Source organism: Oryza sativa, chromosome 7 (assembly GCF_034140825.1).
Source record: "Oryza sativa Japonica Group chromosome 7, ASM3414082v1".
Classification (NCBI taxonomy): domain Eukaryota; kingdom Viridiplantae; phylum Streptophyta; class Magnoliopsida; order Poales; family Poaceae; genus Oryza; species Oryza sativa.
The window spans coordinates 9,549,498-9,563,375 of NC_089041.1; the positions used below are offsets into that span (position 1 = coordinate 9,549,498).

Sequence of the window (13,878 nt, forward strand, 5' to 3'; positions counted from 1 at the left end):
TTACATCATTGCGAGTAGCTGCTTGAGGCTCAAGCGTCCAAATTCGATGGCCTGACTCAGGCTAATGGAGTTGCTTGAGAATTTAGCAGGCTAATGAAGAGTTTAGGTCAGGCTAACTCAGGGATACACCGGGACACAAACCAAACATGCAAGTCCTCGGAGCTCAGGGAGCGCTCCAGCCAGGCATACAAGCCTCAGGACACGAACCAAACAGTCAACAAAAAGGCAGATTATCACGATGGTGCAAATATATGAAAAAAATGCAAAAAATAAGATGCGGATACAACTGAGAGCGAAACAGGCATGTGCGAATCATCTGTTTAACTGGTTGACAATTAGATATGGCGCAAAGTTAGCGTCTTGAATTCATAAACCTACCATCAAGGGTAAGCCTTTACTTCCTAATAGCTGAGCACTAACAGAACTATATCATTAGGAGCACTATATCATCTAAAAAAAAATGCTCCCTACCCAACCTAGATGTATCTCATAGTATCAATCTAGAGTACTACAAAAGTGCCTAACAAGTACTCCGTATTTGGTTCCTTCAAAAAAAAAAGAAGGATCAGCCCTGCTGCACACTAGCTGACTAACACCACCTCAACAAAAGAACATCGAACTGCAGACATCAGCATGCAGGCGCGGCAACTCTGGGACCACTGCTCCTGATGACGAAGGGACACCACCACTTCCAGACGAAGTCTCAGCGAATTCCTCGAATTTCATGAACTGGCCCATCTGCGCTGCTGCGAGATGAGCATAACAGATAGGTGCCACTGGGAGAAGAGAAAACAGCATTGATCAGATTGCAGGTATAATGTTCCGGAATGCAGAAGGAAGCAAATTGCGACTAGGAATATCAACATACCAACAGATATTGCAGTGGTGCTCCTCTGATACCTGCACGATCACAAAGAAAGGGAGAGCAATAAAACAACCACACAAATTATCATCTTTCTGATTTGTGTATTCAAGAATAAAGTAGGAAACTATCCTGTACTTACACATAAGAAAGCGACAAAACTAGTTTCTGCACGTCATCGGGCAAGAAACCAATCTCATCGAGCAAGACATGGTAATGGGTGGGCCTTGAGGTACCCTGAAAGAGGCAAACATTTTACAATTTTCAGAATGCCATCATACATATAGCACGAAAATGTATGGCCCCAAATATCACATGTCAGCAGAATCATTTCCAAAATATTGGCTCAAGAAGACTTACTATAGGTCCAGCATGAGCATACATGTAGAAATCATACTGTCTTGGATGAACAATACCAGAATCTACAACAGTCCCTGTTCGCAAAGACAGTGCTTCATCAAAACCTATTGGGGGTAAATAAATAGCCCTCAGATCAGATGTATTAAAACAGGACAGAACTGCACCTGGAGGAACGTTGTCTGGAGTATTTTCTTGGAAAAGTTTTGTGTGGTGATTCTTTTGAGCAATGATCACTGTGAACTTAGGAATTGGCCCCTGATCCATATATTGATATGCCTGCATTGCGAAATTCCTGTTAAAAAGATTTACAAAAAAAAAAAAAAATCTAAACTAAATAAATGATACAGCATGACCTTTATAATTTGATTAAGCTCAACATTCAGTACTTGGCTAAATTGAGACTCGCTCACACCATCCCTGCACATATAGACCACATAAGGAAATGATCAAAAGAAACCTTGCATCTAAAACACTGAAAAATTAAGCTTGGAGTTTTGCATATCAAGGGAATTATTACATGCATGAGTTGTTTTTTGTGTCGAAGTCCATACGTTCACATAATTACAAACTGATGTACAGAATCTTGAAAGCAGTAAGGTTCAAGCTGTCTGGGTCCAAACGTTCATAAAATTACTAAGTATTAACAGGTATTGGAAAAATATGACAACATACCAGAATAGGCCAACAGGAGTTTGTTATTTCCAAATTCCTCATGGACTCTTTTAAAGTGCTGTTGGACTCCTGCTTTTTGCTTGCATTGGTTATCTGGCCCATATATTTTTTTGTCTATCATGAAGCGATTTTTTTTGTGGAAAAAATGCATCTGAGGTCGCTCATATTTTCACCGAATCACAAAATCATCCCCAAACAAAGAAAAAAACAGATATATAACGTCCCTCAACTTATAAAACCGGATCACTTTAAGTCCTTAGGCAATATTGATTCTGGTTGACTCCAGTTTCATCCGACGTGATAGCTGAGTCAGCATGGGACCCACATGGGCCCAACATGTCAGCACCCCAGCTCCAGGCCGAAGTGGCGCCACGCGCCAATCCCCCTCACTCCCGTCAATCTTGACGAGGAGTGGCAGCAGCGCCGCACTCCCCGACACCACGGACACAGACGACGGGGCGGCCGGCGGCCGACAAGCTCCACGTCTCACTCCGCTCCTCCAGCTCCCACTTGCTCAGTGACCCCGTCCTCTCCCATGAGTCCGCGGCCACCTCCATACCCATCATACGCTGCCTTCCCCCGGCGGGCGACAAAGGCCAGGTGTTGGCGGCGATGAGCATCAGCGAGGAGCGCGAGGCCAACCAACTACCCCGGCACCTCCACCCGCTCTTCCTCCTGGTACCCGCAGGGTTCAGGTCGTGGACGATAGCAACGGCAGCGGCGTGCCCGCTCCACTCACGCCGCAGCTGCATGCCACTTTCTCCGTGTCGGCCATCGCCCCTGCCAATTTCTCCGCCGACCGCCACACGTAGAGGCAAAGGAGCTTCTCGCCGCTGCCGCCCAACTCCTCTTCGCCGGCACCACTTTCTTCGCTGCCCGCGCCGCTTGCTCCATGCCGGCGGCCGCCCGCGCCGCTCTCTCCGCTGGCTGCCGCACGCCACACGTAGAGGCAAAGGAGCTTCTCGTCGCCCCCGCCAATTTCTCCGCTGACCACCACACGTAGAGGCAAAGGAGCTTCTCGCCGCTGCCGCCCAACTCCTCTTCGCCGGCATCACTTTATTCGCTGCCCGCGCCGGTTGCTCCGTGCCGGCGGCCGCCCACGCCGCTCTCTCCGCCGGCTGCCGCACGCGCTGCTCTCCGTGCAGACCTAGTGCATCACCCATTCGGAGCAAGAGCCCAATTAATCGGTACCCACTGATGACGACGAGAACCGATCATTCATGGACGGATGGTTGAATTCAATTAATCTCTGCATTCCAGATTGATAGATAGCCAGCTGCTTTGCATCAATAGATGTTGACGACGACTGATCACTGACGGATCAGTAGTAGATCGATTTGAACTAGTTGCTGATTAGTTGAGTTGAGCACCTCTAGTGAGTAAGCTAAGATAGCTCGTTTGGGTACGCATGCGAAATCACCCCCCTTTCATAGTAGCTGCAGCATCAGGCAGGCTACTGAACTTCTTTGCATGCATGCTGGGTGGCCATGGCCTTGCGGGCCACCGTGGCGCATGCGGAGGCCACGACGTTGGAGGAGCTCGGGCGGAGTCCGCTGGTGCTGCGTAGGGCAGCCGCGACTGCGCACCGCACGCGGCAGTCGAGGAAGCGACGGAGGAAGCCGTGGCCGCGCCATCGCTTGCAGAGGAGGAAGGCGTGGAGGAGGGATCCTGGCTGCGGTGGGAGGTGGAGGAGCTTCTCGCCGCTGTCGCCCAACTCCTCTCCGCCGGCGCCGCTTTCTCTGCTACCCACGCCACTTTCTCCGCCGGCTGCCGCACATGCCGCTTTCTCCGGAGGTCTCGCACAATGGAAAGAGATCGGGAAGAGAGGGGAGAGGGGCAAAGGAGAAGAAACGGAGGTGTCCCTGACATGTTTGGGCCCATGTGGGCCCATGCTGACTCAGTTACTACATAGGATAAAACCGGAGTCAATACCGCCAAAGGACATAAACTGACCTGGTTTTGTAAGATAAGGGATATCATATATCTGGTTTTTCGGTTGAGGGACAATTTTGTAATTCGGTGATAAGATGAGGGACCTCACATGTACTTTTTCCTTTTTTTTGTTGTCATGCTCAATTGGAGCAAAGGCCAATGAAGTACAGCAGAAATGGCTACAACATTGTGATAGCCATTTCTGCAGAAAAGGCCAATGATGTATTTGCAGCACGTTTCAGCAAATACATCAACTGTAATTTCCTAGAGCAAATTTTCCCTATTTAAAACATGTCATGCATAGTTTATTTTTTCAGTTCTTTCTAAGAACACTTTGCCCACCATATTGTGTACCCCAATTAACATTAAAATTACGTTTATAGTTTTGCAAACATATGCATGGCATATCTGGTGAAAACCATCAAGTGAAAACTCGTGAAAACCGGACCTAAAAGTTCGACATAAATTCATGAAAAAAAATACCGGAGTTTAGACTTGAGATTTGGTGTGAATGTATTTCATCCCTATACCTATGTCTAGTAATTTTTTCATGAATATAGAGAACATTTAGGTATGGTTTTCAATGGATATTTCCCCAACATATGCAGATTGTAGTTTTGCAAACATATGCAAATTATATAATTCATATTTAAATATGTGTAATGACACAACGTTGGAATGTACAGAAACCAGTATTCAAATGAAAAGCTCTCTATATCCATTATGCATTAAAGACAAAAAGACTAATGTACTATTTGCTATAAGACCTACAAAATATTTGGACCAGCCCCTCCTGTTATCAATAACAAAAACAGGAAATTTGTCTTTGAACAAATGCAGCTATGGAAAAAACTTACTATCTCTGTCCCAAAATATAAGGAGTTTTAGGGTTGTACATGGGTATAATGGGGGAAAGTTGTGGTTGGTTAAGAGTAAATAGGTGGAGAATTTGAATCGTGGAAGGTTGTGATTGGTTGATAAGAGAATGTAAGTGAAGTTGTTATATTTGAGATAAATTTTGAATGTTAGATGTTATATTTTGGGATAAATTTTGCATTGTTAAAAGTTATATTTTGGGACGAAGGGAGTACTTGATAAAATATATCTTAAGAGTTTACAGAAGATTTAGAGTGACAATATTAAACAAGTAAACGTGGCTATAACAACACATACCATATAACATTAACTAGCTGATTGTTAACAGCTATGATGAGCATTTCCTTCAATCGTTGACAACGTACAATTTCCATAATAAACTATGTAAGGGTGGAATAAAAATCTGTGATAAATGCTGGTTCGACCCATCATCTTGATATATTGTATAATCTAGAATTGGCAAAAAGCCTTGTTGAGCATGCATCTCCCTTTAGCCATCACTCTTTCTTTTCACAAACTAGCAAAGTAAATTTGCTTATAGAAACTAACTTTCAACTGCCAACATTTTCTTTTGTAGAATGAAAAATCCATCCAAGGAAAATTCTTTGAGAATTAAACGGTCCTTAAAGGCATCAACATAAGCATCAAGTGTGTGATAAAAAAATTTGAAGTGCATATAGATCATAGATCAGATTTGTGGTGTTTGAAACTCATGTAGATGAAGATTAAGTGTTTTCCGTAAAACGAGGAGGTATTAACGTATGATTAATTGAGTTTTAATTATTACAAACTTGAAAAATATATTTATCTGGTATTTTAGAGAAACTTCCATATAGAAAGTTTTCACATGAAATGCACCGTTTAGCAATTTGAAAAGCGTGCCACGAATATCCAACATATGCAAAACTGAAAGTAATAAGTAGATAACAATAAACTGATAAAGACCTGAAAATGATTATCTGCTTCGGCTTTCTTTGTTGACTGGTCTTGTAGAAGTCCAGTAGAAGTTCCCTGCAAAGCAAAGTTACAGTAGAAAAAAAGAACATTTTTGTAAATAGGCATCTTAGGCTCAGACTAGTAGACTACTTCCTGAGTGAATAACTTTTTACAACAGTACGCCTAAAATAACATAAGGTATTAAGCAGAAACAATACAGAGTAGGACGATTAGTTTAGAGCACCTTATTATGCCATCATCTTTTCCATCGTCCAGTGGCTTAAAAAGAGAATCAATCATCTCTACCTTTGGAGACTGGGTCCGGACAGATGCTCTGTAGCGTGATATCAGCGGCCAACATCTGGACCCAACAACCTGTAGCAAAATATGATGTCATCACCACTAGCTGAATGAGCGATGTGCAAGCTCTGCTGCCACAAAGGGCCCTAACAAGATTGAGGGCCCCATATCCTACTTCCTCAGTCCCAAAATATAATCATTTTTGGACTCTGACATAGTCTCCGAGATGCTATTTTGACCAACAATATCTATAAAAGTGAGATGTTTTAAATAAAAAGAGTTGCATATTATGATAGTTTGTTTAATAAAAATCTAGTAACATCAATTTTACATGATTGATCCTTTTAATTTTTTTTGCTATTAATAGTCAAAGTTAAAAATATTTGACTTGTTACAATGCTAAAAATGCTTATATTTTGGGACAGATGAAGTGTTGCCTCATGTCAATGAAAAAGCGGCATCTTCTCAATAACTTTTAGCATTTGGATGATTGATCTAAGGTGCAAATCATTTTTCTTCTTGTATGTACTTAGATAATGGAATTATGGAAATGTATTACATCCCCGGCCTAAACCATATGGCACACAGGCAACAAGTTCTTTAACTGAATAAAAAGACAGTAGGTGATGGGACAAATCCCCAACTACCCTAAGGAAGGAAACATCATCTCAATTATTTTCACTGTTTGGATGAATGATGTAAGATGCAAATTTGTACAGATCACACAAAATCAAACTTTCTAGCTACGAAGTTACCATCCACCTTTCACATCATGTTTACCATTTTATCATTCCACTTACCCACACAACATGCAGGAAAAGTATCAATGGAACATCCACCTCTAGTTCTATATTATGGAGGATTTGAAGTATAGTTATGAAGTGTTTCTCAGTTACTATAACTTGTGAACTAAGATCAGATTAACTTGGCAGGAGTTCTATGTCGAGCATCAGTAATTTTACATTGATCTCAAATATCATCTTATTTTTTTAAAACTCCTAAGGCATTTCATGGTTTCATTATACTCAACAGTGATGCATCTTGTGTAATAGCAGCATTTTTTCAGACTATATTTGATGTTTTCTTACAAACAAAGGTCCTGTTTGTAACATAATTTTTTTTCCTGGTGTCCTCATGAATTATGAATTGTAACTATTGGCTTTAATTGGAGAATGTTCACTGGATTCTGTGGCATAATTAAGCTGTAGTTACCATGCAATAGCTCAAAATTTTAGCACATGACAATTTTGGCACATATGCCTCCTAATTTTCTAGTACAGCCCTGCATCTATACTAGGCAACTGAATGTAGGACCACTCAAGGATGGAAACACAACACAGATATTTGGTGCATGCAAAATAATGCAGAGGGAATAAGACATACCGCAGCAATTGATGGTACATCAGCTCGACCTGGCGAACCATGTGAAACATCCATTCCCAAAATTAATGTGGGTGTTTGATTGACAATGGGAATCATATGTCGATGCTCCAATGAAAGCTTGGAGTTCATTCCACCAAGCTAATAAACAGGAATAAAAATTTTAGATAAGAAAGTAATTCATGTGAACAAGATTGTTGGATCAAAGTTTAAGGCACAATCAAATAGAGATGAAGTGCCTGTACCTTAGCATTGATTTTCAGAAGAACATTGGTATAGTACTGATCATTCATCTTAACACTAGGAACAATGCATTGAGTAATAATACCCATCTCATGAAGGTTTTTCTTCTTCCATGGCCCTACAAAACAGATTGATGAGATGGTACGAATATTGAAGAATTCATGAGGGCAGAAATAAGTAATGTGTAACCTATTAGGCTATTACCATAGAGATCACAATTTTTCCTTTCTGGTAAAACACACAGCAAAAATTCAGGAGGACCAGGAAGGTTTGCTTTCACTTTTTCAAACATGCTTTCAACCCTTACAACAGGAGTACATCTCCTAGATTGGCTATCCTCATCTACCAAGGTGAAAGGGCGTTCAATAATCTATGCAAGAAGAAAGGGATAAATTACATTGTCAAAGCACATCATTACAAGTTAGGCTACATAGGATTTACTGCAATATAAAAAAAGGAACACAAAAACTTACAATGCCTTTAGTTCGTCCACAGTTTATCAGGTCTCTTGAGATCCGGCTCATGTCACACCGAGCAGAGAAATTAACAATTGCCCAACGCTCAATCTTGACAGGCTCAAATAGCCTCTGTAACAGTGGCCAAATGAAAAAAGTTCAGGACGGAATGTTTTTGATAGCAATGTGTACCATTACAAGTAGCCTAACCACCTTGTTATTGTAGTTCCATCTGCCTCTGTTTGGAATGCAATCTTCACTATTCCCCACGACTAGCTGGATTAACAAATCAAAATAATCAGAGAACATGAGTCGCATATGAAAGGAGAAAAAAGGATAAATGGATGAGGCCTAACCGTTGGTGCAGACAGAACACGACCATCGACACGAGTGAGTTGTTTCTCAATTTTAATTCCACAAGAAGATAAGATTGGATCATCATCATATCTATTGTTTTTTACAGCCTGAAAAGTGTATGTTAGTAACTCAAAGGTTAAAACTGGAACATACAGTGGTATTGACAGAATTCAGTAAACCCACATCAGTAACAACTCGCATGCGCTCTTGAGGTTTCTGACGTGATTTTTCAACCAAGGTTGCTCTTTGTTGAGAAGAAAGCGCCTTTGTATATCTTTGAAGTGATACCATATGGCACAGCTGCAGCCCGAAAGACACATAAAAAATTGGACATCAAGCACATTCAGAAAGTAGACTTACCAGCCATAGTATGAAATGAATAGGCAAACAGGATTGGTGCCAGCAACCTCAATTGGAACATAATTTGGGCGTTTTGGTTTTCCCACATCAAGACATGGCAAATAAGGCATTGTTAAATCCACCTGCTTGGACTTAAAATATTCCTGGACAGTAATTTCAACGGTTTCACCTTCACTGCTTCCATTTCGTACTTTCATGGGGAATCTGCATCAGTAAAGGTGTGAAATCACTGATGAACAGGATTAAGCTCAGGTTGAAGTAAAACTTACTTAACTACATGAATTGCTTCAGTACACTTCCATTTAAAAAGTTTATAAACCTTAATACACACTTCTGTGGAGGCAAACTTGTGGTCAACCAAAAAAAGAAAAGAAAAAACAAATCATACTGTAGGATGTACATTTGGATATTGTAGGATCTTTTTAGGGTAATGCATATATTTGACCCCAAAAAAAAAGTATTGTACTATGCAATAAGTCCAGATATGCAATCGTTGATGAAAGGCGTACCACCGATATCCGATAAAACCCTATTCCAGTCAGAAAAGTACTAGTATTTCTTTCATGGTCCCTGACAAGGATAATTTTTGCATTACAATATACATGAAAAATCTATGTAAATATTAACTTTGTTGGGTCGACTCACATCATGTGACCAATTTTAAGACAATATTGCATGAAAAAAAACAATTGACTGTTTACATCCTACAACAACTGAAAAGATAGGTTGGGCAAACTAGTTATTGTGCATAGCTTTAACCTGATGTAAAGCAAGATATATTACAGCACAAAAGTTTGATCAGAACAGTAATACCAAAAACCATTCCTAGGAAAACAAAAGACATAATGCAGGAATAGAGCCATACGTTTGTCTAGAGCATGGCTCATCACTCAGACCAATGATCTTGAACTCCATGTTATTGTGAATAGCTTTAACTCTCAGGTTTTTCAACATTTTCTTGGCCTGCAATGTTTACGACTATAAAAAATTACAAACTTGATTCACAAGAACAGAAAAAATTGGAATCTCAAGAAGTGGTATACTGCCATGTACCCTGGGCCAGTCGATATCTCTAATGTCTCTGACATTTTGATTTGTAAGGAGGAAATCAAAAACCGGTCCAGGAGTCACAATCATAGTGGTTGAAACATCTGTATAACATAAATGTGGTATCAGGATTTTACTATTTTGATCAAAATACGAAGGTCGACATCAGACTGCATACCCATGTTCAAAGATAAACCACCAATGGTAGTACGGAAACTCGAGTGGAGTCCACGACATCCACTAACTCCACCAGTTAAATCAACTAAGTTTCTAAAGTCATCACTGAAAAATGATTGCCTAACAAGCAGGCAACCTCTGGACGACAAACAAAATACAATCAGAATGGCACCAAAGGGATAAATGGAAGTTACATGACTGCAATCCTTGGAATTAACATTTTATTTTTTTTTTTAAAAAAAGCATACCGCTTAGCCTGTTGTTGCCTTAAGACAATATCAAGGACTCTCAGAGCATCCTGAGCATGATCTGACTCGCTTCCTTGAAGGGCCAAAGCTACTGACTTCAGGGGAATCTTTGCTGCATAACTTATGCCCACTACAATTTTTTTTGCAAGATGTGTGCACTTTGATCGCTTCTTGTCACCTTGATTAGGGCTTCCATGCCCTAGACTCCCACCAGCAGCTCTGAAGAAGAGATGAACTTTCAGTGGATGACATAGTTTGTGTTGGGATTCTTTGTAAATAAAGTACCATTGCATGTCTTAAAACAATTATAAAACAATCTGTCCCTGTTGGTGTTAAACACTTGGATCTTACTGATATAAGTCGCACTATATGCTTCTAAAGCAAAGAATATGCATGGCTCTTTGTGGCTACACTTCACTGAATTGTTTTGGGACAAAAACATTTGTACACCAATTTTGATCATCGTCCACAACACCAATTTTAAGTGTCGAAAAGGCACAATAAGCTAATCTAAAACAGATAGAAGCATATCACTACAAATGGTTTCACATAAGCTCAAATGAATCACTAGTAAATAATTTGCAAGACTCAGCAAGCTAGAAAGTCATGGAATCCTTACTTACATCATAAAAGTGACATATAGCAATCTAAATAAGTATGCATCTAACAAATGATGTCATTCATTGCTATGGCCAACCAAAGACCACAAGCTGGAAATCACACGTCACCCCCAAAAAGAAAGACATACATTCCTCTAATGCTTTGAACCAAACTGTTCAAACTTCAAAGTTATGCTTGAATCTGGAAAAAAAAAGTTCAGGGAATGACAAAAAGTAAAAGACAAACTACACATAGTGATCAGCCATTACTTATTGTTTGGTGCTTTATAAAATTTCATCAATTTGCATGGCTGTTACATTTGAGTATATGTATACCTTGAAGATGTTTCCTCCAAGATAACAGTGAACTCAAAGTTGTTCTGTGGAAGAGGCCCCACAGTAAATAGACATTTTTCACCATCATACGCAAATTCCTTCCCAGCAAGCTCAGAGCTGTATGTTTGCAGCACTTTATCCATGACCTTTCGGCCAATACCCTTTCCATCAATCACCTTATCATCCTCAGATTTGATGGAAACCTACAACATATTCGAAAATAACTTCAGAATAAAACACTGAGCATCAAGAAAAGAAATATTACAGCATGCGAAGAGGTTCAGAATTGTCCATTACACTGTATTGGTAGAAAACCGCATCAATTCCACTAAGCTTCACAGTGAAGTGGTTTGAGAGCAGCTTGATTTGCTTTCCTTCACGGCCAAAGCTAGGTCGTGCAATAGGTACTCTCTTTACAGGATTATCATTATGTACTTGGACAATTTCACCAATTTTGGCAGCCATGTTATCGGACATCTGAATGAATGTAATATTCAATACAGTTAATACAACAGCACTTACACAAAAAACACAATATAAAGCACATTTAGCTTTTTCTGCTCACACAAAGTACGTATGGAACTTTTTACTTCCTAAACAGTTTCCTTTCATTTCTCATAATTTATCAAAGAAATTAAGCACAGCACCTGTCCTTCCTTAAAATAAGAAAAAAAGGTTCGGATGTATGCTATTGAAGACGTTTTCCTCGTAATGAATTCAATGCAAATAGAAACTACATTGTAAACTTCATAAATACATCAAATACTTAAGAAGCAAGATATCCTTCCACTGCACCAAAAGGAATGCAAAGTTTATCATGCTGGTAGCTTCTTTTTGCAAAACATGTTTGACAAGGGATCTGATACTTCTATGAAACAGGAGGCAGTAGTTTCTACTGGTTCATTAAGAGAGAACAGAAAAGAGTTCAGAAAAACATGCCAGGCCAAGGGCCCTCAGCTCATCTAAAAATAACAAAGGACATAGAGTGCAACATTTATAGCAATAGCCAACAACAACAGAGCGACTAGGTGTGTTTGGTTGAGCTGTGACTTTTGAAAGAGCTGCTGTGAGCTGTGGACTGTGGAAAAGCAGCTGTGGAAAATCAGTTGTTGGAAAAGCAGAAGCCCGTTTGGTTAGAGCAGCTGTGAAACTGTAGGTTGTAGAAGAAATACCTGTAATGCCCCTAAATGCCTATGGGACTGTTTATATGCAAATTACTCGTAAAAACCTAATCTGTTCAATATTTTGTATTTAAAAGGCTAATTTGGTAAGAAAAAATTTATAACTTTTTCATCCATCAAAGTTTTTCATCAAAATATACTCCCTCCATTCCATAATATAAGGCACAACCACTTTTCTTATGTGTTCCATAATATAAGGCATGCATGCAAGCATGCAATTAACTATGGCATCTTCTCCATTAAATTATTATTTTTTTAAATCCTCCACTCTCATGTTATCTAATCCTATTGGATGCATGCATTAGTATTTATTAGGATGATCCAAACTACAAGATGATAATAATTATTTCTTGGTCTTTGAATTAAGGGTGGTTGTGCCTTATATTTTGGAATGGAGGGAGTATTAGTTTTTCGTCCATCAAAGTGATATGGTCCACATAAACAGAACAAAAGATAAATGGTTCATACAATTATGCCATATCTCAAAATAACTATCCTCCTCTTGCACTAATCAATGCATCAACTATCCTAGTACGAATAGTATTCATGGTATCAATTATCATCATTCTCTGCATCTTCACTCTCATCGTCCGTACTGACAGTGAAGTTTGCTTCTTCTGAAGGACACAACTCATACTAACTAAACTGATTATATTCCATTTTGCATTACTAGTAGAACATGAATAAATACATAATTACCCCACTTTTATATTTAAGAAGACAAACCAACTCCATTTGGGGAATGTGTTGGGTGCCCATTGGCTGACAGTATGGAAATTTTTCTGATGGGGACAACCAACCAAACCCCAAACCTTGCAAGAAAAAAAGATTATGATGCTAACAACTGACAGCAACCAAGGTGTAACCCTTTTTTGCTGCATTGTTCAAGGTCCTATTCGGATTTCTTTTCTGCAACCAATGCACACAACCAACATGTACCTGGATGAGATGTGCCGGCGTCGGGCTCCGGGCTGGGAGGAGCAGGTCGGCGCCGGTCGGGGAGGAGCAGAGCAGCGTCGGCGGCGCCGGCGTCGGGCGGGGAGGAGCAGGCTCGGCGCCGGCCGGGGACAAGCAGAGTGGCGCCGGCGTCGGGCGGGGTCGGCGTGGGACGGGGAGGAGAAGGGGCGGCGTCGGGCGGGGAGGAGAAGGGGCTGAGCCGGCGTTGGGCGAGGAGGGCGGCGTCGGCGTCGTGCGGGGAGGGCGGCGGCCGGCGCACAAACCCTAAATGCCGCTCCACCCCAGCGAACGCGACGGGAAAACGAGAGAGGAGAGGGAAAATATCGAACCGTTTTTTTTTTTCGTAATGGCAGTCGTGCGTAACATTTTCCCCTCAGGTGAAAGCAGGGGCAGTGGTGATTTTGATATGTCCTATATCAAAAGCAAGCTTTGTACAAAAACAGATATGAGTTTTAGGCCTTTTTTTTTTTAGGTTTAGGTTTATTGGTCTAGATTTTTAAGTCAGTTTATTGGCTTATATGATTTATAAGCCAGTGGATTTAATGTCCTAAGTTTAGTGGTGGAGTCATACATCTATCTCATATAAACCAAAAAAGCTTC

General features: G+C 40.6%; 1 protein-coding gene across 1 annotated transcript; it reads right to left on the bottom strand.

Moving 5' to 3' along the window:
* Nucleotides 1–304: 304 nt before the first annotated feature.
* Nucleotides 305–13,608, bottom strand: LOC4342886 (protein argonaute 16-like). Its single transcript, XM_015792104.3, is given in 25 exon segments — nucleotides 305–655; nucleotides 658–694; nucleotides 697–776; nucleotides 869–900; nucleotides 1,005–1,099; nucleotides 1,223–1,296; nucleotides 1,387–1,498; nucleotides 1,576–1,639; nucleotides 5,648–5,713; nucleotides 5,883–6,013; nucleotides 7,322–7,459; nucleotides 7,564–7,679; nucleotides 7,766–7,931; nucleotides 8,035–8,148; nucleotides 8,230–8,292; nucleotides 8,373–8,480; nucleotides 8,557–8,673; nucleotides 8,781–8,937; nucleotides 9,599–9,696; nucleotides 9,787–9,884; nucleotides 9,959–10,095; nucleotides 10,206–10,424; nucleotides 11,141–11,343; nucleotides 11,438–11,617; nucleotides 13,261–13,608. Coding segments are annotated over 24 exon segments (2,679 nt in total). The 5' UTR covers nucleotides 13,261–13,608; the 3' UTR covers nucleotides 305–581.
* Between the last annotated feature and the right edge of the window lie 270 nt (nucleotides 13,609–13,878).